Raw genomic sequence first — 27,892 nt, forward strand, 5'->3', positions numbered from 1 at the left:
TTAGAACGGTTCTTTAATGTTATTGTACATTTACATATTTCGAGCAGAGACTGAAAATCTGAAGCAACAGTTGGAAACGATGGAAGCCCTGGGAAGGTGAGGCAGCGTGTGTGGAGAGAGATTCAGTCGAAGGGTGTGGAACCTGAAACATTAACTCTTTGTCTCAATCCACAGTCGCTGCCTGAGACATGCGATGTGTGACACTGCACAGCTGAGTAATGTGCCTACTGCCTGAAACACCCATCAACAGGCTCTCAGACTGTGGTTTCTCTGGTGAAACCTGAACTGGTTCATTTTGGCCGAGAGAATAAAATATCATCAAAAACCTACTTGCAATATGAGACCCTTCCTCAGCCCTGGGGTGTGGGGTGAGGGGCCCCAGGACTCTTCACCAAGTCTGAACTGCTGGGTGGGGGTCTCACTGGATTTCCCAGGGGCTCTTCGGTTGACTTCAATTTCAGGAACTTTCCTCCAGGGTGTTAACGGTTAAATGGGGCACGAGAACTGGGAGGATATCCCAGGAAAGGCTGCAGGAAGATCAGTGGAGTAACACAGTAACACAGGGCACAGCACGGGTTCAGTTATAAAGCTCAGTCTGGAAGACTGACCAGATCCAGGTCACTGCAGAACCCCCAGGTGTTTAAAGAGACTCCCCCCTCACCGGGATTGTGGAACAGGGACAGTGATTCCAGTGGGATGCTCCGACGCTCTCCATCTGTGCCGTGGGTGGGCACTGTTCCCCAGTATCTAGCACACACTGTTCCGATGGAGAGGGTGTCTATGAGCTGTGTTCTCCACCAGGTCGACTGTTCAAAAACATCACTGCCGGCTCTGTGGGACAGAGAGCAGAGGTGAGGAGGCCCCATCAGTGCCTTTCCTGATCAACACAAACACCCCTCTAATCCACTGCCTCAGCCCCGCCACTTCTCCTCTTCCCTGCTCCCACAGACCCTCACCTCCTCCTCCCTACTCTCCCAGACCCTCCCCTCCTCCTCCCTGCTCCCTAGACCCTCCCCTCCTTCTCCCTACTGCCCAGACACTCCCCTCTTCCTCCCTACTCCCCAGACCCTCCCCTCCTCCTCCCTACTCTCCCAGACCCTCCCCTCCTCCTCCCTGCTCACCCAGACCCCCCTCCTCCTCCCTACTCCCCCAGATCCTCCCCTCCTCCTCTCTACTCTCCCAGAACCTCCCCTCCTCCTCCCTGTTCCCACTGCCCATCCCCATTGCCATATGTATCCTTCTTGATGCCTTTTCCATCGGGGTGGACTTGCATGAGTGACAATGATGCCAGAGTTTACAGAGCAAAGATGACCCCAGATTATATGCAGTACAACACACGCAATGATCAGACTGTGTATCACAATGGGAATTATACAACCAGTGTGTGACGATCTATAATCTGGCACTGGTGGGGGTGGTGGTGGGGGGGGGGGGGGAGACACCTACCGTCAGATGTACCGGATTTCTTTCCCATACGTTTGTCCCAGTGTGAGTGAAGATACTCCCTCTTTCTATATATACAGCAACACACAAGGAGCAGAATGAGTATCACAAGGACAAGAATTATCAAAGCAGAGAGTGACAATTTGTCAGCAGGATCTGGGGAGGAGAAAAGATTCTGTAATTAATCCCATCCTCATACTCCCAGTGACAAGGAATCGATGGATCCACTCCCTCTCACCACAGGCCAGATAAAACTCCCCATCATGAAGGGGGAGGGGGATGGAGAGAAAGGATTACAGAATTAATCCCATTCCCACACTTGCAGTTCCAATCATCCTCACATCACTCCCCTTAAATCACAGCCAACAATGTCACCAGCTGTATCTCCACTGATGTTAAACAAGTTCCTTCACACTGTCACTTGGTAACCACACTCCCACAGTGCCCTGTATCGCTGACTGTATCTCAATTGATGTTAATCCAACTCCCTCACACCTTCCGACAGAAACCCCTCTCCCCATCACCCTGTATCCCTGACTCTATCCCCAATTAAAGTTCAAAGTACAAAGTACAGTTTATCAAAATGTGCATACATTATAGAACCTCCAGATTCATCTCCTGACAGGCAGCCACGAGACAAAGAAACACAAAAACAAACACACAGATATGAAAAAAGACCGTTGAATACTCAATGTGCAATAGAAACAATCCATCATGTAAACAGTAACTGCAAGCCAGTCGTGTTTTTGAACTGAGGTCTGCAAGAGAGTCCCATACTTTAGTGTAGAGCCATGTAAACATTGTGGAGCAGCGATCTTAATCAGCCCGAACCTCACCTCGGTCCCCGTCACCCAGACCTTTCTGACACCCTGACGTTTCCAATCTGGGTCAGTGCGTAACTCTCCATCCCAACATCGGGTTCTGCCGCTTTGAGCAGCGATCTGAGGCAGCCCAAGCCTTGCCTCGGGCCTCAACAACCTGACCTTTTCTATCTGGCCCTGTGGTTAAATCTCCATCCGAACAACAGGCTCGTCTCTTGGATACGCTGGACTTCACCACTTCAATTCTCTATCCAAAGATCATGCTTAGTTGTGTCTGGTGCCTGACCCCACGGCATTGATTCAGTCTGTAAATCTCCGTCCGCAGATCGTGCTCGGTCACGTCTGGTGCTTGGACCACGCAGTTTCGATTCCGCCTGTGCCTGATCTTTCTTGATTTCCCACGCTCTCGGCAACGGGTCTGCCGCCTCGCCTTGCCTCGGTTCCGCCGCCTCGCCTTGCCTCGGTTCCGCCGCCTCGCCTTGCCTCGGTTCCGCCACATCGAAATGCCTCCAATCCCAAAGGGAAGTTACAGACTACTGCGATGATCGTTTGCTAAAAGTGTGGTTAACAAAGTATTTAGTCGCTGTCATTGTTTCGTTAGCTGCCAACCAGAGATCGCAGAGGTTCACCAGCACCATCTTAACCTGAAGAAGTTACAAGTAAAACACAGATCCTTGTTCATTCTGCACTGTCCCACACACTCCTGAGATCGGACACAGAGAGGAGCTGTCTTGTTGAGCTGGGATTATGGGAGGAGAAATCGAAAAGAACAGCTGAAGGCAACACTGGAAAATGGGGGAGAGTTTGGATTTCAGTGGACTGTAGTGATTTTCTTTGTGAAAGGATTATGATATGGATAGATGGATAGATAGATAGATAGATAGATAGATAGACAGACATACTTTATTGATCCCGAGGGAAATTGGGTTTCGTTACAGTTGCACCAACCAAGAATAGAGTATAAATATAGCAATATAAAACCATAAATAATTAAATAATAATATGTAAATTATGCCAGATGGAAATAAGTCCAGGACCAGCCTATTGGCTCAAGGTGTCTGACCTTACAAGGGAGGAGTTGTAAAGTTTGATGGCCACAGGCAGGAATGACCTCCTATGACGCTCTGTGTTGCATCTCGGTGGAATGAGTCTCTGGCTGAATGTACTCCTGTGCCCAACCAGTACATTATGTAGTGGATGGGAGACATTGTCCAAGATGGCATGCAACTTGGACAGCATCCTCTCTGCAGGCACCACCGTCAGAGAGTCCAGTTCCTGGACAAGCTTTGCAGTGTGGTTCAAATCCCAGAAGGGTCTATTCTGATGTTCTTTTGGCAGGTATTGGCTGCTCCCCAGCTCTGACAAAGGCAATGGTTTGTTTGGAGGGTCGGGACCGCTTCGCCCACTCAATTCCTGCACTAATGGCTTCAGCGATGGTCTTCAGGACCTGATCATGCCTCCATCGGTACTGTCCCTCACCAAGTGCCCTTGCGCAGCCGCTGAGGATGTGCTCCAGAGTTCCTCGCTTGGAGCACAGTGGGCATGCAGATGACTCTGCCTTCCCCATGTGGGCAGGTTTGATGGGCTTGGAAGCACATCGTACACTGTCTGTATGAGAAATTGGATGCAGTGTGGTTCGGCTTCCCAAAGCTCAGCCCAATTCACTTTCCGCTCAACCGCATTCTCCCATCTTGTCCAAGCTCCCTGTTGCTTTATTCCCACCGCCTTGCAAGCTCTCATCTCCACCACTACTGCTCTCACCTCCTCCTGAACTAGACAACGCCTTTCCTTCCCTCTGGTGTCCATTTGGGGAGTTGGAAAGGATCCTAGCCCAGCTCGGCCTCATGTGACCATTCCCACCAGCCTCCTGTGACACAGCCTCGCCTCTGCCTCCTGAACAGATTCCTCTGCCCTCCACTTCCTGCCAGTCCTCACTTGGATCCCTGCTCTGGCCACCTTCGGGTCACTTGAGTCCCTATACTGTAGCACTTCTCTGGCTCTTGTTACCTTGAATTCTTCCTCCAAGGATTTGAAGGGCAATTGCGGTTTGTTGTGGTGTCCATAGAGTGCGATGCTGCTCAGGCTCTTTGGCAGCCCCAGCCATCTCCTGAGGTGGTTGCTAACCCTCCTCTCTAAGGTTTCGACTGTCGAGATTGAAACTGTATAGAAGAGGAGGGGCCACAAGATTCTGGGAAGAATGCCATGCTGATACACTCAGGCTTTAAACTTCCCAGGTAGACCAGACTTGTCCACAGATTTCAGCCAGCCATCCAACTCAGTGCAAGTCGCCTGGATGGATGTCGTGTCCCTTAAAGAGCTGTCAAACACTTTGCCTAAGCTGTTGACTGGCTCTTCTGTGATGGTTGGGATGGCTGTGCCTGCGATGCTGAACCGGAACTTGTTCTTCACCTTCCCTTTCCTCAGCACCATCGATCTTGATTTGGCAGGTTTGAAATGCATCCGGGCCCACTCCACCAGCTTTTCGAGCCCTTGCAGAATCCTCCGGCAGCCTGGGACTGATTCTGTGGTGACTGTGAGGTCATCCATGAATGCCCTGAGAGGTGGTTGTCGTTGAGCGGAATTCATTCTGAGCCCTCTGCACTCTGGTTCAGCAGACTTAGTGAGCATATTCACGGCTAGGGAGAGCAGTGTCACTGAGATAGTGCACCCTGTGATGATGCCGATCTCCACCTTGTGCCAGGTTGATGTAATTGCTCCTGAAGAGACCCTCAGCCTGAAGTTGCAGTAATAATCAGCGATAAGGTCTCTGATTCTGCTGGGGACGTGATATTTGGTCAGTGTGAGCTGCACCAGCTTGTGCGGAATAGAGCCATATGCATTTGCCAGGTCGAGCCACAACACTGTCAGGTTGCCCTTGTTCTCTCTGGCCTCCCTGATGAGCTGTGTCACCACACCGATGTGCTCCAGACAGCCCGGCATCCCTGAAATGCCACCCTTCTGGACTGATGTATCAATATAGGTGTTCTTTGCTAGGTAGGTGCACAGCTGGTTAGAAATGGCACTGAAGAAGATCTTCGCCTCGACACACAGCAGGGAGATGAAACGAAACTGGTCTATCTGGGTGGCATTTTCCTCCTTCGGGATCTACACCCCTTCAGCTACTCTCCACTGTCTTGGGATATTTCCCCTTCTCCAGAAGATTCTCAGGATCTTCCGCAGATGCAGCAGGAGTTTGGGGCAGTTCTTGTACACTTTTTACGAGGTGTTGCTTGGTCCTGGAGCCGAGCTTGCCCTTGCTTTGCGGACGACCTCTCTGACTTCCTTTAGTTGCAGCTCTGACATGTCGAACTGCACCTCCAGTTCAGGTGGGTCTATTAGGATGTTGCACTCTCCCAACTCCTGCTCTCTTTCAGGATCATTATATATCTTCTTCAGATGTTGGTCTATGTCTTCCTGCGAACAGGCCAGTTTCCCACTGCGCTTCTCCCCCAGCAACTCCTTAGTGAACTCGAAGGGGTTGGCGATAAAGGCAGCACGTTTTTGGGCCCTTTCACGACGCCGCCTCTGATGCCACTCTGCCCGGCGGAGGACCCCGATCTTCTTTCGTAGTATGCACATCAGCTGGGCCAAGCCAATGCGCTCCTCTTCTCCTGCCTCCTTGTATTGGGACTTCAGCGCTTTCATCTCCTGCCTGATGTTGTGGATCCTCAACGCTCTTTGGTTCTTCGAGTAAGGTGTATTGGAGCCTTCCTTCTCCTCTTCTCCGAACCGTTCCGCTGCAATGCTGACAATGACTGTTGTCATGGCTTGCAGCTTCCTATCGACCCCTCCCTTCACCATTGCCTCCGGAATTTGGTTGACATCTTCATCACCTGTCCCTACACCTCCTCTCTTGCCACAATTCAGGGCCCCAAACAGTCCTTCCAGGTGAGGCAACACTTCACTTGTGAGTCTTGCTGGGGTCATCTATTGCATCTGGTGCTCCCGGTGCGGCCTCCTCTACATCAGTGAAACCTGACGCAGATTGGGGGACTGCTTCATCGAACACCTCTGCTCCGTCCCCACAACAGACAGGATCTCCCGGTAGCCACCCAGTTCAACTCTGCTTCACATTCCCATTCAGATATGTCCATACATGGCCTCCTCTACTGCCATGATGAGGCTAAACTCAGGTTGGAGGAGCAACACCTCATATACCGTCTAGGTAGTCTCCAGCCCCTTGATATGAATATAGAATTCTCCAACTTCCAGTAATTCCCGCCCCCTCACTTCCCCTATCCAAATTTCACTCTGCCCCCACCTTCAGCTGCCTATCACCTCCCTCATGGTTCCGCCTCCCTCTACTACCCATTGTGTTTCCCCTATTCCTTCTTCACCTTTCCTGCCTATCCCCTCCCTGCTTCCCCTCCCCTGCCCCTTTATCTTTCCCCTTACTGGTTTTTCACCTGGAATCTACCAGCCTTCTCCTTCCCACCCTCCCCCCACCTTCTTTATAGGGCCTCTGCCCCTTCCCTCTTCAATCTTGATGAAGGGTTCCGGCCTGAAACATTGACTCATCGTTTCCACGGATGCTGCCCGACCTGCTGAGTTCCTTCAGCGTGTTGTGAGTGTTGCTTTGACCCCAGCATCTGCAAAATATTTTGTGTTTACTCATAGTCATTCGTTCGTTGCCTGGTTCTGATCCCATTGTGTCTGTCCGACGGGGGTGCTCATCCTCCACCCCCCCCACCTCTCGGGCACCCCTGGGGGTATCATTCCCTTCGATTCATCGAGCTTTTGTGGGGGTCCTCCTCTCAGAGGACACAGATTGGGTTGCCAGCCCGTTCTGCCCCAATTATTGTGAAAGTGATATTACTGTCAGAGTGAGTCAGGAACCATATTGGTGTGTGTGAGTGTGCAGTTGTGTCCGTGTACTGTGTCACTCACTGGGACACTATATTCAGTGTAATGAATACACAGGGTCTCACTCACCACAGACCAGCATGAAGACTGAGGAATCAACACCTTGCTGAGCTCAGACCTCAGTCTGGGGAATAAACAAGCAGTGCCTTCTGAAAATGGGATCCCTGAACATGACAGACCAGCACTTTGACCTGGGGATAGGGAGGGATCTGTTTAACTGACCCACAGATATAGACTGTTCAGCCCATCGACCAGTCCCTCCCACCAGATCAGCCTATCTCCCGTTCCCTGTTCCCCATCTGCTCAGCTCCTCCAGCATCGGAGTCACGGGGTTCCCCATTGGCAGTTCGATGCTTCACAGCCTCTGGTCCAGTCTCCGGGGATGTGGTGAGTGTGTCCTCCAGACTCACACTGACTCAGCCTCCCTACACTGGGACCGTGAGCCCAGCTCTGGACATGGGCAGTCAGTGGGTTCAGTAAACATGGGAACACACAGGATCTGCCCTCACCCATTAATTGGGGTGTTTCAGGGACCGGTAAAACCCCCTCCCCTGCCGTCCCCCACCGCGGTGTCTCACTCACCGTACACCTCTAGGATCTGCCCTCACCCATTAACTGGGGGTGTTTCAGGAACTGATGAAGCCCGAGCCCCTCTGCAGTGTCTCACTCACCGTACACCTCCAGTCGCATTCTGTTCTGAGTCTGTGCTCGTGAACTTGCTGTAACAGTCACCTCATAATCACCAGTGTCCTCTCTCTGTAGATCACGGATTTCCAGACTGAAGCTCCCGGGATGAAGAGTTATCCGTCGCTTGTACTCCTCAGATCCATAATAGTCACTGATCTTGTTTGCATAGGTCACTATCTTCACCCTGGGTGACATCCGTCTCCACACAAGCTGAGCAATGTCCGGTCCAACTGGGATCCCAGGATGTAAGGAGACCGACAGTCCCCGAGTTCCGTTCACAGTGGTCGGGGAATCCCCAGTCCCAGCTGAGGAGACAAGAGGAGACAGTCAGCAGGTGAATTCAGTAACGGTAGAATCAGAGCCGGGAGAATCACAGTTACAGGAGCAGGCCATGCGGCCCATCATCTGATTCCCGACCCTGAGAGAAACCCGGCACACAGTTCCTACATCACACAGTGAGCCCACCGGGGGAACAGAGTGAAGACACTCCACACCCAGCCCTGAGGAAGGGAGTTGCAGCCTGCAGCCAGATATCGATTGTCATGACAGGGAGGCAGAGACATGGCAAATGGGCTCCAGTCTGGAGAAAAGGTTTGTAGTGTTTGGAGAGAGTGAAGACAATGAGGGAATACGGGAAATCACCGACTACACTGTCCGTTCACCCACTCCCAGTGCACAGGTCATGTACAGAATGAAGCTCGTCCACACTGTGCTTCTGCAGAGGTCGACCGGCGGGCACTGGTCCTCTCGGCTGATCCTGACAACTGGTTCTTCACAGTGACGTTGTTGGATTAAGGTCTACAATTTTTATTTTTTAATTGTCCTTTTTCTTGTGGTTTTAGCTTTGTTTGTTTGAGTTTATATTTGAATTATCACCTGTTTGTCAACTTTTAGTAAATGTGGTATCTTTGGTTCTAGCTTCCTGTGGGGGGAGAGGAAAGAGAACTGGCTGGAAGATGGTGGGTGGTCAGGTGGCTGGGGAAAGATAAAGATGAGAAAATCTGAAGATGCTGGAAATCCGAACAACACTCACAAAATGCTGGAGGAACTCAGAATCCCAGGCAGTATCTATAGAAAAGAGTGAACAGTCGATGTTTCGGGCCGAGACCCTTCATCAGAGAAAGGAAAGGGGCTGGAGAAGAAGGTATCTGATAGGAGAGAACAGAGGGTAATGGGAGAAGGGGAAGAGGACGGGCATTTCTGTTTCAAAGGGACATCATTGTGTTTTGAGGCTGTGCCCTGTGGTCAAAGGCACACCCCCCATTTGAAACATCCTCTCCAAGTCCATCTGTTTCGGTCTTTCAATATTCAGAATCAGAATCAGGTTTATTATCACCGGCATGGGTCGTAAAATTAGTTAACTTAGCAGCAGCAGTTCAATGCAGTACGTAATATAGAAGGAGAAGAAAAACAAGTAAAATAATAATAATAAATAAGTGAATTAATTTACGTATATCTATATAGAATAGATTTAAATAGTGCAAAAACAGAAATAAATATATTTTAAAAAGTAAGGTAGTGCTCACTGGTTCAATGTCCATTTAGGAATCGGATGGCAGAGGGGAAGAAGCTGTTCTTGAATCGCTGAGTGTGTGCCTTCAGGCGTCTATACCTCCTGCCTGATGGTAACAGCGAGAAAAGGGCATGCCCTAGGTGTTGGAGGGCCTTAATACTGGACGCTGCCTTTCTGAGACCCCGCTCCTTGAAAATGTCCTGGGTACTTTGTAGGCTAGTGCCCAAGATGGAGCTGACTAAATTTACAATTTACAATCCTTTGCAGCTTCTTTCAATAGGTTTCAATGATATTCCACCACACAACCCCTTGTCATTCTCCAAATCTACAGGCCCAGAGCAATCAATTATTAACTCTTTCATCTTCTTGGGCCCTTACCTCGCAAAGAAGCGTAGGCTATCAATGAACTCCCATCTCCATCACCCTCTATGCTGAGCCAGATCTCAAGGTTGGACCAGGCGTGTCCGCATCATCTAACTTCAGCCTCAACATCTCTCCCCTATGTGTTTACCAAATAAAGCTTCCAAAGAAAGGTGAGTTTTGAACCTTTGAGAACAATGGAATATTTCTCTCTATGTCAACTTCATCACTACAACAAAACCTTCGATACTTAGACACAAACACCGTATGGAAACTGATGGAACATTATGGAATATCACAGAAATTTGTCAATATCTTTAGGAACTCTACAACATGTCATGCAAAGTCATACATGTGGGAAAACTGGCAGAAAGCTTCAATATCAACACTGGGGTGGAGCTGGAATGTTTGGGTCCTTTCCTGTTCCTGTTGGCAACAAACTAGATAATGAAACAGACAACAAGTGAAAAATGAAATGGATCCAGTGGATTCTGTGGCAGCAACTTGATCACTAAGAGTTTGCAGACAACATCACTCTACTGTTTAGTTCGAACCAACAGATGCAAGAGAAATCAGCACTCTTGACTGCTAACTCCACCACGTTGGCTCTGAGACCAAACGGAGATGAAACAGAAGAGATAAAGATAAACTGCACCAGCAACAGACCCATAGGGATGAGAGATACAACCCTGGAAGAACCCTTTCATTGCCGAGATAATTCTCATGGCTAGGGTTAAATTCAGGGATTTCTGGGTTGCATGGCTCAAAGTCCCGGAAGGGACTATTCCCTGCTGTATCTCAAATAAAAAGTCTCTAATACCAGAGATGGTTCCTTTAAAGTGACAGGGGTAAATTCAAAGGAGAAGTGTGGGGCAAGTTTTTCTTCACACAGAGAGTGGGGGTGGGAGCCTGAAATGGGCTGTCTGGAGTGGTGGTAGAGGCAAAGGCCAGAGAGACTTTTGAGAGGCTGTCACATACACACATGAATGTCTAGAGAATAAAGGCATATGGAACATGAACAGTCAGAAGGGATTAGCTTAACTGGGTTCCATTAGCAATGAGTTTGGCAGCACATCATGAGCTGAGGAGCTGTTCCTGTGATGTTTCATTCCCCACGTTCTGACGTTCTCCTCACTCCAATGGGACCCGTTAAACCTGGGGTGGAGGAGATTTCTCAGACAGACGTTGCTGAGTGAGATTATTGTGAATGTGATATTACTGTTAGAGTGAGTCAGGAACCATATTGCTGTGTGTGAGTGTGCTGTTGTGTCCGTGTACTGTGTCACTCACTGGGACACTAATTTCAGTGTAATGAATACACAGGGTCTCACTCAACACAGCACAGCATGAAGGCTGAGGAATAAACACCTTGCTGAGCTCAGACCTCAGTTTGGAGAATTAACAAGCAGTGCCTTCTGAAAATGGGATCCCTAAACATGACAGACCAGGCCTTTGACCTGGGGATACAGAGGGATCTGTTGAACTGACCCACAGATAAAGACTGTTTGGCCCATCCACCAGCCCCTCCCACACTTTCGGCCCATCTCCCAATCCCGCACACCATCTGCTTATCTCCTCCAGCCTCAGAGTCATGAGGTTCCCCATTAACAGTTTGATGCTTCACAGCCTCTGGTCCAGTCTCCGGGGATGTGGTGAGTGTGTCCTCCAGACTCACACTGACTCAGCCTCACTACACTGGGACCATGAGCCCAGCTCTGGACACGGGCAGTCAGTGGGGCTCAGTAAACAGGGGAACACACAGGATCTGCCCTCAGCCAGTAATTAGGGGTGTTTCAGGAACCGGTGAAGCCCGAGCCCCTCCACAGCACCTCACTCACCATACATCTCCAGTCGCATTTTGTTCTGAGTCTGTGTTCCTGAACTTGATGTAACAGTCACCTTATAATCACCAAAGTCCTCTCTCTGTAGATCACGGATTTCCAGACTGAAGTTCCCGGGATGAAGAGTTATCCGTTGCTTGTACTCCTCAGGACCGAAGTAGGAAATGACTCCATTTGCATATTCTGCTATTGTGGTTCTGTCTCTTCTCCACACCACCTGAGAAACGTCCAGCCCGCCTGTGATCCCAGCAGGTAGGAAGACCAACTGTCCCCAAGCTCTTGTCACGGTCCCCATTCACTCTGAGGAGACAAGAAGAGGCAGTCAGCCGGTGAGTTCAGTGACTGGAGCGGATCGGAGTGGGGGGGGAGGGGTTTGGGAGGATGTTTCCCCCTCCTGTATGATCTAAAACGAGGGCACAGTTTCAGAATAAGGGACCATAATTTCAGACAGATATGAGGAAGGATTTCTCCTCTCTAAGGTTCAGGAATCGATGGAATTTTCTTCCCCAGAGAGTTGTGGAGGCTGAGTCACTGTATTCAAGGTTCAGACAGAGTTTTGATCTGGAGAGGATTTGGGGAGAGGGTGGAAATAGGCAGGAAAGTAGAGCTGAGATCAGGGTCAGACCAACCCTGATTTCAGTGAGTGGGGAATAGGTTCTAGGTTGGCCAAAGGCCTCCAACAGACTGTCGGTGTTGTGGATGGTGCAGGGGAGCGCCAATGGATGCAATTGGACATGGATCAAATGCAGACATGGGTGGGGAAACGTGGCTGCATGTTGATCGGGGGGGGGGTAAAGAAGGGATTTTACATGCTTGTCCTCATCAGTCGAGGCACTGAGTTCAACAGTCAGGAAGTTATGCTACATCTTTAAAAATTCTGATCAAGCTACATCTGGAGTATTCCACTGGACTAATTTGGGCTGTTTCCTCTGAGTGTCGGAGCTGATACAAGCTTATGACATTTATAAGGACACAGATGAAGTAGACAGATAGTATTTTTTTCCCAGGGGTGGCACGAATGGGTAGTGGTTAGCACAACACTTTACAGTACCAGTGAACCAGACTGAATTCCCGCTGCCCATAAGGAGTTCGTACATTCTCCCCGTGTCCACGTGGGATTCCCCTGTGTGCTCTGGTTTCCTCCCACAGTCCAAGGACATATCAATAGCATGGTTAATTGGTCATTATAAATTGTCCTGTGATTAGGCTGGGTTACGATCGTGGGATTGCTGGGCAGTGTGGTTCAAATCCCGGAAGGGACTATTCCCTGCTGTATCTTGATAAAATTTTTAAAAAATCAAATAAGAGGAGTCCAATACCAGAGATTGTGCATTTACAGTGACAGGGGTAAATTCAAAGGAGATGTGCAGGGCAAGTTTTTCTTCACACACAGAGTGGTGGGAGCCTGAAATGGGCTTTCAGGAGTGGTGGTAGAGGCAAAGGCAAACCTGTTAAACCTGGGGTGGAGGAGATTTCTCAGACAGACGTTGCTGTGTGAGATTATTGTGAATGTGATATTACTGTTAGAGTGAATCAGGAACCATACTGCTGTGTGTGAGTGTGCTGTTGTGTCCGTGTACTGTGTCACTCACTGGGACACTACATTCAGTGTAATGAACAGACAGGGTCTCACTCAGCACAGCACAGCATGAAGGCTGAGGAATAAACACCTTGCTGAGCTCAGACCTCAGTCTGGGGAATTAACAAGCAGTGCCTTCTGAAAATGGGATCCCTGAACATGACAGACCAGGCCTTTGACCTGGGGATACAGAGGGATTTGTTTAACTGACCCACAGATATAGACTGTTTAGCCCGTCCACCAGTCCCTTCCACCATGTTAGCCTATCTCCCGTTCCCTGTTCCCCATCTGCTCATCTCCTCCAGCCTCGGAGTCACGAGGTTCCCCATTGGCAGTTTGATGCTTCACAGTCTCTGGTCCAGTCTCCGGGGATGTGGTGAGTGTGTCCTCCAGACTCACACTGACTCAGCCTCACTACACTGGGACCGTGAGCCCAGCTCTGGACACAGGCAGTCAGTGGGGTTCAGTAAGCAGGGGAACACACCGGATCATTAATTGGGGTGTTTCAGGAACTAATGAAACCCGGGCCCCTCCGCAGCATCTCACTCACCGTACACCTCCAGTCGCATTTTGTTCTGAGTCTGTGCTCCTGAACTTGCTGTAACAGTCACCTCATAATCATCAGAGTCCTCTCTCTGTAGATCATGGATTTCCAGACTGAAGCTCCCGGGATGAAGAGTTATCCGTCGCTTGTATTCCTCAGATCCGTAATAGTCACTGATCTTGTTTGAATATGTCACTATCTTCAACCTGGGTGACAACCGTCTCCACACAAGCTCAGCAACGTCCGGTCCGATTGGGATCCCAGGATGTAAGGAGACCGACTGTCCCCGAGTTCCGTTCACAGTGGTCGGGGAATCCCCAGTCCCAGCTGAGGAGACAAGAGGAGACAGTCAGCAGGTGAATTCAGTAACTGTAGAATCAGAGCCGGGAGGATCACAGTTACAGGAGCAGGCCATGCGGCCCATCATCTGGCTCCTGACCCTGAGAGAGACCCGGCACACAGTTCCTACATCACACAGTGAGCCCACCGGGGGAACAGAGTGAAGACACTCCACACCCGGCCCTGAGGAAGGGAGTTGCAGCCTGCAGCCAGATATCGATTGTCATGACAGGGAGGCAGAGACATGGCAAATGGGCTCCAGTCTGGAGAAAAGGTTTGTAGTGTTTGGAGAGAGTGAAGACAATGAGGGAATACGGGAAATCACCGACTACACTGTCCCTTCACCCACTCCCAGTGCACAGGTCATGTACAGAATGAAGCTCGTCCACACTGTGCTTCTGCAGAGGTCGACCGTGGTACTGGTCCTCTCGGCTGACCCTGACCACTGGTTCTTCACGGTGACGTTGTCGGATTAAGGTCTACAATTTTTATTTTTTAATTGTCCTTTTTCTTGTGGTTTTAGTTTTGTTTGTTTGAGTTTATGTTTGAATTATCACCTGCTTGTTAACTTTTAGTAAATATCGTGTGTTTGCTTCTAGTTTTCTCTGGGGGGAGGAGAAGGAGAACTGGCTGGAAGATGGTGGATGAAGTCAAGTAGGTGGGGAATGGTAAAGATGAGAAAATATGCAAGTGCTGGAAATCCAAGCAACACACACAAAATGCTGGAGGAATTCAGCAGGCCAGGCAGCCTCTATGGAAAAGAGTAAACAGTTGTTGTTTTGGAAAGAGTCCCCTCACCGGAGAATGGAAAAGGGCTAGAGAGAAGGTATCTGATTGGAGAGAACAAAGGGCAATGGGAGAAAGGGAACAAGGAGGGGCAATTATGTTTCAGTTATGTTTTGAGGCTGTGCCCTGTGGTCAAGGACACCTCCACTACAGGGAACTTCCTCTACACGTCCATCTGTCTGAGTCTTTTAATATTCAAAATCAGAATCAGAATCAGGTTTATTATCATTACCATAGAAACATAGAAACATAGAAAACCTACAGCACAATACAGGCCCTTCGTCCCACAAAGCTGTGCCAAACATGCCCTTACCTTAGAAGTTACCTTGGGTTACCCATAGCCCTCTATTTTTCTAAGCTCCATGTACCTGTCCAGGAGTGTCTTAAAAGACCCCATCCTATCTGCCTCCACAATCACCGCTGGCAGCCCATTCCACGCAGTCACCACGCTCTGCTTTAAAAACTTAACCCCTGACATCTCCTCTGTACCTACTTCCAAGCACCATAAAACTGCCCTCTCATGCTAGCTATTTCAGCCCTGGGAAAAAGCCTCTCACTATCAGCATGACTCAAGCCTCTCATCATCCTATATGCCTCAATCAGGTCACCTCTCATCCTCCGTTGCTCCAAGGAGAAAAAGCCAAGTTCACTCAACCTATTTTCATAAGGCATGCTCCCCAATCCAGGCAATATCCTTCTAAATCTCCTCTGCACCCTTTCTATGGTTCCCACATCCTTCCTGTAGTAAGGCAACCAGAACTGAGCACAGTACTCCAAGTGGGGTCTGACCAGGGTCCTATATAGCTGCAACGTTACCTCTCGGCTCCTAAATTCAATTCCACGATTGATGAAGGCCAATACGCCGTACGCCTTCTTAACCACAGAGTCAACCTGCGCAGCTGCTTTGAGTATCCCATGGACTCAGATCCCAAGATCCCTCTGATCCTCCACATTGCCAAGAGTCTTACCATTAATACTATTTTCTGCCATCATAATTGACCTACCAAAATAAACCACCTCACACTTATCTGGGTTGAACTCCATCTGCCATTTCTCAGCTTAGTTTTGCATCCTATCGATGTCCTGCTGTAACCTCTGACAGCCCTCCACACTATCCACAACACCCCCAATCTTTGTGTCATCAGCAAACTTACTAACCCATCCCTCCACTTCTTCATCCAGGTCACTTATGAAAATCACAAAGAGTAAAAATCACAGAACAAATTCCTGAAGCACACCACTGGTCACCGACCTCCATGCAGAAGGTGACCCATCTACAACCACACTTTGCTTTCTGTGGGCAAACCTGTTCTGGATCCACAAAACAATGTCCCCTTGGATCCCAAGCCTCCTTACTTTCTCAATAAGCCTTGCATGGGGTACCTTATCAAATGTCTTGCTGAAATCAATATACACTACATCTACTGCTTTGCCTTCATGAATGTGTTTAGTCACATCCTCGAAATGTTCAGTCAGGCTCGTAAGCCACGACCTGCCTTTGACAAAGCTATGCTGACTATTCCTAATCATATTATGCCTTTCCAAATGTTCGCAAATTCTGCCTCTCAGGATCTTCTCCATCAACTTACCAAGCATGTGTCGTGAAATTTGTTAACCTAGCAGCAACAGTTCAATGCAATACATAATACAGAAGAAGAAAAACAAATAAAATAATGACAATAAATAAGAAAATTTACAATATCCATATAATGAATAGATTAAAATCATGCAAAAACCGAAATAATGCATATTAAACAAGTCAGGTAGTGTTCACGTGTTCAATGTTCTCTTAGGAATTGGATAGCAGAGGAGAAGAAGCTGTTCCTAAATCACTGAGTGTGTGCCTTCAGGGTTCTGTATCTCTTACCCGATGGTAAGAGTGAGAAAAGGGCATGCCCTGGGTGATGGGGGTCCTTAATAATGGACGCTGCCTTCCTGAGACACTGCTCCTTGAAGACGTCCTAGTACTTTGTAGGCTAGTACCCAAGATGGAGCCAACTAAATTTACAGCTTTCTGCAGCTTCTTTCAATACATTTCAATGAGATTCCACCACACAAAGCCCCCATAATTCTCTAAATGTACAGGCCCGGAGCCATCAAATATTAATTCTTCCATCTTCTCGGTCCCTTCGATCTCAGGGAAGCACAGGCTATCGATGAATTCCCATCTCTATCACCCATCTCACTAGAAAGCGGCCAGTGAGTGAGTGGGCCAGTGAAGGAGTGGAGCTTTGAGGTTTTGACTCGAGAGAGTCTGGCAGTTTTGGCAGTTGGACTGCACAATCAAGTCAATCAAGATTTGAATAGATCAGCAGAAAGCAGTTGATTAGACAATCAAGATTTGAATAGCTCAGACTCAGCAGAAAGCAGCTGATTGGGCAGTCAAGGTCAGGTGACGAAGCAGTTTGAAAACCTCAAACAAATAAATAGAGGGGTAGCTCAAGCGGAGCAGCCAGTGAGTGAGCGGGCCAATGAAGGAGTGGAGCTTTGAGGCTTTGACTTGAGAGGCTTCGACGAGAAGAGGCGGAGGACGAGCTTGCTCCCAGTTAGGCTTTACAATGCTTCCTGAGACGGTGATGTGCCTCTCATGTGAGATGTGGCAGTCTTGGGGAACGCCCCTCTCCCGCAGAGTCACACCTGCCAGAAGTGCATACGGCTGGGCGAACTGGAAGACCGTGTAAGGAATCTGGAGCAGCAGCTGGATGACCTTCAACTCATAAGGGAGAATGAGGCAGTCATAGATGAGAGCTACAGGGAGGTAGTCACACCTAGGCTGTCGGAAACAGGTTGTTGGGTGACAGTCAGAGGGGGAAAAGTGAAGGTGAGTAGACAGGTAGTGCAGAGCACCCATTACCCTGAAAAATAAGTTTACCATCCTGGATACTGTTGGCGGGGATGATCGACCGGGGTGAGCCACGGTGGCAGGGCCTCCGGCACTGAGTCTGACCTGGTGGTGCAGAAGGGTGGGACAGAGAAGAGGAGAGCTGTCGTCATTGGAGACTCTATAGTCAGGGGAGCAGACAGGAGACTTTGTGGACGTGAGAAGGACACCCGCACGGTTTGTTGCCTCCCGGATGCCAGGGTCTGGGATGTCTCTGACCGGGTGCACGACATTCTGGTACGAGAGGGAAAGCAACCAGAAGTCGTGATACATGTTGGTACCAATGACATAGGCAGGAAGAGGGATGAGGTCCTGAAGTGTGAGTTTCGGGAACTAGGCAGAAGGCTGAAGAACAGGACCTCAAGGGTGGCGTTCTCAGGACTGCTGCCAGTGCTACGTGACAGTGATGTTAAGAATAAGAGAAGATTTCAGTTGAATGCGTGGCTGAGGAGTTGGTGCAGGGAGCAGGGTTTTAGATTTTTGGATCATTAGGATCTCTTCTGGGGAAGGTGGGACCTGTACAGATTGGATCGGTTGCACCTGAACTCGAGGGGGAGCAATATCCTTGCAGGTAGGTTTGCTAGCATGGTTCGGGAAGGTTTAAACTAATTTGCAAGGGGAATGGGACCCAGAGCGATAGAGCAGTGAAAGAAGTGCATGGAGTTAAGCCAGATCTAACATATAGAGAGGCTTTGAGGAAAGAGAAGCAGAATAAACGGTGTAAAGCCAGTAAGGTAGAAGGGCTGAAATGTGTGTACCTCAATGCAAGAAGCATCAGGAACAAAGGTGAGGATACATACACAGAATTATGATGTAGTGGCCATTACAGAGACTTGGCTGGCACCAGGGCAGGAATGGATTCTCAATATTCCTGGATTTCAGTGCTTTAAAAGAATAGAGGTGGGGGAAGGGGAGGAGGGATGGCGTTACTGGTCAGGGATACTATTACAGCTACAGAAAGGGTGGATAATGTAGCAGGATCCTCTTTTGAGTCAATACGGGTGGAAGTCAGGAACAGGAAGGGAGTAGTTACTCTATTGGGAGTATTCTGTAGACCCCTGGTAGCAGCAGAGATACCGAGGAGCAGATTGGGAGGCAGATTTTGGAAAGGTGCAAAAATAACAGGGTTGTTATCATGGGTGACTTTAACTTCCCTAATATTGATTGGCACCAAGGGTTTAGACAGGGCGAAGTCTGTTAAGTGTGTCCAGGATGGATTCCTGTCACAGTATGTTGACAGGCCAACTAGGGGGAATGCCATACTAGATCTAGTATTAGGTAATGAACCGGGTCAGGTCACAGATCTCTCAGTGGGTGAGCATCTGGGGGACAGTGACCACCGCTCCCTGGCCTTTAACATTATTATGGAAAAGGATAGAATCAGAGAGGACAGGAAAATTTTTAATTGGGGAAGGGCAAATTATGAGGCTATAAGGCTAGAACTTGCGGGTGTGAATTGGGATGATGTTTTTGCAGGGAAATGTACTATGGACATGTAGTCGATGTTTAGGGATCTCTTGCAGGATGTTAGGGATAAATTTGTCCCGATGAGGAAGATAAAGAATGGTAGGGTGAAGGAACCATGGGTGACAAGTGAGGTGGAAGAAGGCAGCATACATGAGGTTTAGGAAGCAAGGATCAGATGGGTCTATTGAGGAATATATGGAAGCAAGAGAGGAGCTTAAGAAGGGGCTGAGAAGAGCAAGAAGGGGGCATGAGAAGTCCTTGGTGAGTAGGGTAAAGGAAAACCCCAAGACATTCTTCAATTATATGAAGAACAAAATGATGACAGGACAGAAGGTAGGACCGATTAGAGTTAAAGGTGGGAAGATGTGCCTGGAGGCTGTGGAAGTGAGTGAGGTCCTCAATGAATACTTCTCTTCAGTATTCACCAATGAGAGGGAACTTGATGACGGTGAGGTTGATGTTCTGGAGCATGCTGATACTAAGGGAGAGGAGTTGATGGAGTTGTTAAAATACACTAGGATGGATAAGTCTCTGGGACCTGACGGAATATTCCCCAGGCTGCTCCACGAGGTGAGGGAAGTGATTGCTGAGCCTCTGGCTAGGATCTTTATGTCCTCGTTGTCCACGGGAATGGTACCAGAGGATTGGAGGGAGGCGAATGTTGTCCCCTTTTTCAAAAAAGATAGTAGGGATAGTCCGGGTGATTATAGACCAGTGAGCCTTATGTCTGTGGTGGGAAAGCTGTTGGAAAAGATTCTTAGAGATAGGATCTATGGGCATTTAGAGAATCATGGTCTGATCAGGGACAGTCAGCATGGCCTTGTGCAGGGCTGATCATGTCTAACAAGCCTGATATAATTCTTTGAGGAGGTGACCAGGCATATAGATGAGGGTAGTGCAGTGGATGTGATCTACATGGATGTTAGGAGGCATTTGACAAGGTGCCACACAGTAGGCTTATTCAGAAAGTCAGAAGGGAAGTTTTGCCAGGTGGATTCAGAATTGGCTTGCCTGCAGAAGGCAGAGGATCATGGTGGAGGGAGTACATTCAGATTGGAGGGCTGTGACTAGTGGTGTCCCATAAGGATCTATTCTGGGACCTCTACTTTTCGTGATTTTTATTAACGACCTGAATGTAGAGGTAGAAGGGTGGGTTGGCAAGTTTGCAGACGACACAAAGGTTGGTGGTGTTGTAGATAGTGTAGAGGATTGTCGAACATTGCAGAGAGACATTGATAGGATGCAGAAGTGGGCTGAGAAGTGGCAGATGGAGTTCAACCCGGAGAAGTGTGAGGTGGTACACTTTGGAAGGACAAACTCCAAAGCAGAGTACAAAGTAAATGGCAGGATACTTGGTAGTGCGGAGGAGCAGAGGGATCTCGGGGTACATGTCCACAGATCCCTGAAAGTTGCCTCACAGGTAGATAGGTTAGTTAAGAAAGCTTATGGGGTGCTAGTTTTCATAAGTCGAGGGATAGAGTTTAAGAGTTGCGGAGTAATGATGCAGCTCTATAAAACTCTGGTTAAGCCACACCTGGAGTACTATGTCCAGTTCTGGTCGCCTCACTATAGGAAGGATGTGGAAGCATTGGAAAGGATACAGAGGAGATTTACCAGGATGCTGCCTGGTTTAAAGAGTATGGATTATGATCAGAGATTAAAGGAGCTAGGGCTTTACTGTTTGGAGAGAAGCAGGATGAGAAGAGACATGATAGAGGTATGCAAGATATTAAGAGGAATAGATAGAGTGGACAGCCAGTGCCTCTTCCCCAGGGCACCACTGCTCAATACAAGGGGACATGGCTTTAAGGTAAGGGGTGGGAAGTTCAAGGGGGATATTAGAGGAAAGTTTTTTACTCAGAGAGTGGTTGGTGCGTGGAATGCACTGCCTGAGTCAGTGGTGGAGACAGATACACTAGTGAAATTTAAGAGACTACTAGAAAGCTGTATGGAGGAATTTAAGGTGCGGGTTTATATTGGAGGCAGGGTTTGAGGGTCGGCACAACATTGTGGGCTGAAGGGCCTGTCCTGTGCTGTACTATTCTATGTTCTATGTACCCTCTATACTGAGCCAGTTTCTCAAGGTTGGACCAGGCATGTCCCCACCATCTAATTTCAGTCTCGACATCTCTCCCCTATGTGTTTAACGAATTTAGCTTCCAAAGGAAGCGAGCTTTGAACCTTTGAGAACAATGGAATACTTCTCTCTGCGTCAACTTCATCACTACAACAAAGCCTTCGATACTTAGACAGAAACACCATATGGAAACTGATGAAACACTATGGAATACTGCAGAAATTTGTCAATATCTTTAGGAACTCCTACAACATGTCATGCAAAGTCATACATGTGGGAAAACTGGCAGAAAGCTTCAATGTCAACACTGGGGTGAAGCTGGAATGTTTGGGTCCTTTCCTGTTCCTGTTGGCAATAAGCAGGATTATGAAACAGACAACAGGTGAAAAATAAAATGGAATCCAGTGCACTATGTGGCAACTTGATGACTGAGTTTGCAGATAACATCACCCTACTGTCTCACTCTAACCAACAGATATAAGAGAGATCAGCACTCTTGACCACTAATTCCACCATGCTGGGTCTAAGACCAAACGTAGATAAAATGGAAGAGATGAGGATAAACTGCACCAGCAATAGACCTATAGTGATGAGAGATACAACCCTGGAAGAACTTTTATTCCTGAAATAATTCTCACGAACTTCCTCTGGACCCTCTCCAATGCCAGCACATCTTTTATTTGATCAGGGGACCAAAACCCCTCACAGTACAGCAAGTGTGGTCTGACCAGTGACTTCTAAAGCCTCAGCTTTACATTCTTGATTTTATATTCTGGTTCTCACAAAATGATTGCAAACATTGCATTTGTCATCCTTACCAGCAAATCAACCTGAAAATTAAACAACTGATTTTATCTTCTCCCTCACAAACTACAGGGTATGTACTATCAGATCAGAATCAGATTTGGGTTTAATATCACCGGCATATGTTGTGAAATTATTTAACTTTGCAGCAGCAGAACAATGCGATACATGATAATAGGGAGAAAAAAAAACTGAATTGCAGTAAATATACATATAGAATGTATAATGTGTCGAGGAAAGCGGACCGGGTCGAGACAACAGAGACTTTTGGAGAAGAGGAGTTCGGTGGGTAATACTGTTCTGCCTGACCGGAAGTGCACTGAGAGCAGTAAGCGTAAAGGAGTTGGGGGCTTACTGATCTGCCTAACAACAGATGGTGCAATCCGGGTCATATTACGATCGAGGAACGTGTTTGCAGACAGAATACTGAACTTTTTACTGTTGGACTTCGGCCACGTTCCACCGAGATTCTACACTGGGCGGCATGGGAGGTCGTTCCTGCCTGTGGCCATCGAACGTGCAGCTCCTCCCGTGGAGGGTCAGACATCCTGAGCCAATAGACTGGTCCTGGACTTATTTTCCATCTGGCATAGTTTGCATTTTGTTGTTTGATTGTTGGGGTTTTTGTATTGCTATATTTACGCTCTATTCTTGGTTGGTGCGGCTGTAACAAAACCAAATTTCCCTCGGGATTAATAAAGTGTATCTAGCTATCTATCTATCTATAATATGTATAGGAAGCTTCTCACAGGACATCTGTAGAAATTTTCAAGCCTTTTCGGTGACAAAACAAATCTCCTCAAACTCCTAATGAAATATAGCTGCTATTTTCTCGTCATTATAGCTGCGTCGATATTTTGTGTCCAGGTTCGGTCCTCAGAGATATTGACACCCAGGAACTTGAAAATACTCACTGTGTCCACTTCTGATCACTCCCTGAGGAGTGTGTGTTCCCTCATCTTACCCCTCCTAAAGACCACAATCAGTTCTTTGGTCTTACTGATGTTGAGTGCAAGTGAGTTCTGGCAACACCACTCAACTAGCCGCTCCTGTACGCCCGCTCATCACCACCTGAGACTCTGCTAACAATGGTTGTATCATCAGCAAATTTATAGATGTCAGTTGAGCTGTGCCTAGCCACATCGTCATGGGTGCAGAGTAAGCACGCGTCCCTGAAATGTGCCAGTGTTGATTGTCAGCGAAGTAGAGATGTTATTTCCAATCTGCACACATCGTGTCTTCTGGTTAGAAAGCTGAGGATCCAGTTGCAGATGAGGTACAGAGGCCCAGGGTGTGGAGCTTCCCAGATTTTGCGACTCATCCTGTTGACTGTAATTTTGTCCAGTCATCAGCCTCTCCTTGCTAGTAGTCTCACAGCACATTGCCTCTATTAATGCTCTTCTTTACTATTTCTGTTTTTGCACCATTTTTAATATATTCAATATGGAAGGCAATGGCAAACCACTGTTGTAACCTGCACCCTATGTGGTTCCTCACTACATCAGAGAGGCATGGAGGGAAATCGTCCACTAACCGGAGAAACTCCGGATGCGACGTACCTTTCCTTTTCCATATACATATACATTAATTAATGTTTCTATATTACGGTATGTCTTTCATTGAACTGCTGCTGCCAAGTGAACAAATTTCACGACTCATGCCTGTGATAATAAAGCTGATTCTGACTCTGACTCAGAATCAAGGTCAGGATTGGGGGAGAGAGTCGTCCCAGACCAGCCGGTGACCAGTCCTGAGTTTGGGTAAGGAACAAGAAGGGATTTAGAAGAAGGGACAAGACTCGATATAGATTAAAATAGGGACGTCAGTGTTTAGTATTTGGTTGGCCAACTAAGGGGAAGTGCTAGATAATAAAATAAAGTATAAGCAATATCCGAAGAAAGATTGAAAATTATAAGTAGACGAAACAACTCGTGGGTGACCCGTTGTTTCCCCTGGGTTTGCTCGCCGACAAAGTTGTTTGGAAACAAGGGACAGCAGGTACTCTGTAACAGTCTCTCGAGATTTGTGTGGGTGAAGTTGTGGTGATTGGCCGTACGGTGGGTCTATTGATCTAAAGACAATTCAGTCCTGGAAACACTAAACAGCAGCTGGAAATGGGGATCTGAACTGGGACAAACTGGTGTTTTAATAATTGGGAAGGGTTGGCAAGACATTAACAGCCACCAAAGGTTAAATCTAAGAAAGAAGAGAGCCAGACCCTCAGAAGGCAGAGGCGCCACCATTGGGACCCTCGGCTGCAACCGGACTATCGTCAACAGTTAAACTTTCGTCCACCCAAACGAGACCCCCGACAATTCGCCTACCGACACAACCAATCAACAGACGACACAGAGTTCATTTTCAATATGATTCCTGATAACAGTACTTACTTTGCCTGCGGCTACTGGGCCTTTCCCCGGCTGCCCCGAAACTGGGCACGGTCTGTTATTTGGCCTATGTGGCTCTCTTTATGAGGCACCAAAAACCATTGAACTTGCATCGCAACCTCTGGGTTAAGAGAGCTATCACCGGGGCTGGGAGGTTCTGGACGATTGTTTCTTACTTCTGGGGCAGACAGGGCAGCACAAGAATTGACACAAGTGGCCTCAGCCGTTGAAAGATAGACAATGATATCGCTTTGGTCCTGGAGGAAACTCAGCAGTGGATTCTGGAACTGACTGCTGAGAGTGGCCCTGAGAAATCGAATGTCTCTGGACTTCACACTAGCTGAGAAAGGTGGAACCAGTGCTATCACAGGACAGGAATGTTGTACCTGTATCCCAGTGAGACCGAGAATATAATCCATATGGCCGGCCATATTCAGAAGAGTGGGAAAGAAATATGTAAGGTAGGAGAAGAATTTCTTAACTATTATTCTCCCGGACGCTGGTGGCTTTTTGGGAATCTCTAAGGATGGTGGTGGACATCGGTGGTGCATTATGTATTAATGTTAGTATTGATAGTAGTGGCAGTAGGAATCTTTAAATTTTCATGTTCCCTGGTATCCCAGCCCGGGCAGGGATATGTCTAAAGGTGAAGTTGTAACCCTTTGATCCTGGGTATGAAGATGCTTGTTTAGACATGCGGCCTCTACCCCCAAGCTATGAAGCCCCCTATCCAGAAGATGAGGAGGGATAAATGTGATCTGACGATCAAAAAGGAGGGGACTCTGGAAGAAAATTAAGCTCAACAAAAACATGAGGATAGCAGGGCAGGGTAAGAAGCAAATAGGATCTGCCTGTCCAGTCAGACTGTTAGAAATGAAGAACTGATAAGCACGGATGCAGAAAGTTCTGTTGGTAACGCAGAACTGATATGGACGGATGTAGAAAGTTCTGTTAGAAATGAAGAACTGATAAGCACAGATGGTGTATGTAAGGCGGCACCCTTAGCCCTCAAGACGACATGACTAATAACTTGGTTTCTTATAATGAATGGGGAGGTTCCTTCGGCCTCCAAGGGCTACTGGACTGATAGCTTGCTTTCTTCTAATTGATGGGAAACTGATTGTGTATGTGGGGATCCACTGCCTAATTCTGTGTAATGTATGGAAGCATCCTGAACCTTGTCAATAAGGTCTAAGCAGGAACTCTTGATCCTGAAAACTGCTGAACTGCACATATTTTAAGGCATAAAAGAACATGTTTATGTTTGCTTTAGCAGAGTCTCTTAGTGGGCTCTCCTTCATCACATACTAAAGAAATTGAACCAAGTACCGGGGTCTGTGTCTTTGTTTAAGTCTGATCGGTGTGAGCAAATTTCTCTGATAATCTGGCATGTTTCCTCCTTCCCTTTCTCCCATGCTCCACTCTCCTCTCCTATCAGATTCCGTTTGCTTCAGCCCTTGACATTTCATCTCACGTTCTCAACATTTATTGCTCAGTTAGTTATTATTGTTCTTTCTTTTTTTTTCGCACAGTTTGTTGTCTTTTGCACATTGGTGGTTTATAAATCCTGTTGTGTGCGGTCTTTCATGGATTTGGTTCTGTTCCTTGGATTTACCGCAAGAAAACAACTGTCAGTGTTGTATATGGTGATTATATATGTACTGAGATAATGAATTTACTCTGAAACTTGAGAACCATCTAGACATTTCTTCAGAAGGCCTTACTCGACACATTCAACTAACTCCATCCCATTCAATACCCTGGTACTGTGGCAGTCCCATTCTCTGTCAGGGACCTGTAACAATGCTATTATTCCTACAGCTATCTGTAACTTCTCTAATTCCGACTGATTACTGGGACCTACAGCACAGTACATCCCTCAAAGTGATCATCCCCTATAAGCTGTACATGTATAGCCTCACTGGATGACCCTCCAGGAATAGACTCTCCAAGTATTACCATGATCAAAACTGGTGGCTACGAGCTTGTGGACACTATGGAGATGTGGCTGAAAGAGGGTCAGCGCTGGGACGTAAACATCCAATGATATACATCCCATCAAAAAGGTAGGTGGGTGGGCAGAGGGGAGGAGTGGCACTCTCAGTAAAATATGAAATTAATCCCATAAAACAGAGTGATGATAGGATCAGAAGATGAAGAACATTTGTGGGTAGAGTTGAAGAATTTCAAAGGTTACAAGACCCTGAAGGGAGTTTTTACAGGCTGCAGAAGAGCAGTCAGGATGAGGGTACAAACGACATGGGAGAAACACTACCAGGAGATCGAGAAAGCACGTGGGAAAAGCACCACCACCTACAGGTTCCCCTCCACATCCCACAGCCTCCCTGACCAGCTGGACAAACCATCTCCTTCTCCCTGCTGTGTGGAGTTCTCCCCCTCACTGCAGTCTACAGAAACAATTCTTGCACCACCTACAGGGCTGCTTCACCCTGTCCCCTCATTTGACTCCTCATCCAGTAAAGACACCTACCTCCCTTTGCAACTCGATCTTTAACCTCCTGACTAGCAGACCACAATCAGTAAGGAAAGTATCTATCTATCGAAAGCCAGTGACATCCACAGCACAATTATTCTCAGAATGTTTGCCCTATCTACAACACTCCTCTCCAGCCCTACAGTTAGGCGTAAACTATTTCTGTCATTGTTAGATTACTCATGGAGGAAGAAAGAGTGAAAGGGAAAAGAGGAGGATAGAGACTGAGTTTATGGAGAGAGACACAGAGTTCTCTGAACACTTCAGAGAGGGGTGAGTCTGATAATCCAAGGCTTCTCAGCAAAAACGAGGCGGTGGGGGGGGGTGGAGAGGATGCGTTGAGTTTGTTTGTCGTAGTGGTCTGGCAGACCCCGAGAATGAGGCGGGGTGGAGGGGAGGGGATGCTTTGTGTCTGTTTGTCGTAGTGGTCTGGCAGACCCTGAGAATGCCACGATGGGCAGAAAAGTCTTCTGCCCGCAGCGAACATCTCACACACTCACTGCTCCGCAAGCAGAGCTGATCACGGAAACTAAACCTTGCAAATGGTGGCGAGAAAATGAGATTGTTGGGACTCAGGACGTGGGGTGGTGGGGGCGGGGGGAGCGGGTGGCTGAGGAAGAGAAGGGGAGCAGTGGGTGGAATGAGAGGCGAAGGGAGGGAGAGGTCAGTAGCCCCTCTCTCAGACCACAGTGGGTTGAAAGCCAATCGCAGAAACACGCTTCACACCGGTCACTCCCTCACCGTTGTGCAACCTGTTCCCCCTGTTCTCTAATCACTACTGGTGACCACAATCTGAACTTACCCACACAGGTGACCCAGATGGCAACGCAGAGCAGGGACGGCACCATCCCGAAGAGAATTCCACACTGAGCGCTTTTTGGCGATCTGGAGTTTCGGAGACTGTTGGGAGATTTCTGGTTACAGCTGCCAAGCCCTTTCTGAAATGCAGGAATTCAGTGAGACGATGCTCTCGGTCTGTTATGATGCATTGCTCTGCTTTATCTTC

The 27,892-nt window shown here is 47.9% G+C and overlaps 1 protein-coding gene across 5 annotated transcripts; it reads right to left on the reverse strand.

Annotated features, from left to right (window-relative positions):
- On the reverse strand, window positions 1-27,892 carry LOC140210148 (uncharacterized). Of its 5 annotated transcripts, XR_011889167.1 has the most exons (7): window positions 27,689-27,889; window positions 13,658-13,978; window positions 11,526-11,828; window positions 7,799-8,119; window positions 6,711-6,853; window positions 1,447-1,599; window positions 1-831 (listed from the first exon to the last, which is right to left on the reverse strand). XR_011889167.1 is itself a non-coding variant. In XM_072279030.1 (6 exons), exons 3-6 carry the CDS (start codon window positions 11,821-11,823, stop codon window positions 820-822), a joined length of 696 nt encoding a protein of 231 aa, XP_072135131.1. In that variant the 5' UTR covers window positions 11,824-11,828; window positions 13,658-13,978; window positions 27,689-27,888; the 3' UTR covers window positions 1-819. The 5 variants fall into 5 exon arrangements, 3 of the variants coding, with proteins under 3 accessions (XP_072135131.1, XP_072135129.1, XP_072135130.1); XR_011889168.1 differs by having other exon boundaries at window positions 6,711-8,119; window positions 11,587-11,828; window positions 27,689-27,892; XM_072279030.1 differs by lacking the exon at window positions 6,711-6,853 and having other exon boundaries at window positions 1,447-1,511; window positions 27,689-27,888.

The sequence above is a fragment of the Mobula birostris genome, chromosome 14 (assembly GCF_030028105.1).
Source record: "Mobula birostris isolate sMobBir1 chromosome 14, sMobBir1.hap1, whole genome shotgun sequence".
Classification (NCBI taxonomy): Eukaryota; Metazoa; Chordata; class Chondrichthyes; order Myliobatiformes; family Myliobatidae; genus Mobula; species Mobula birostris.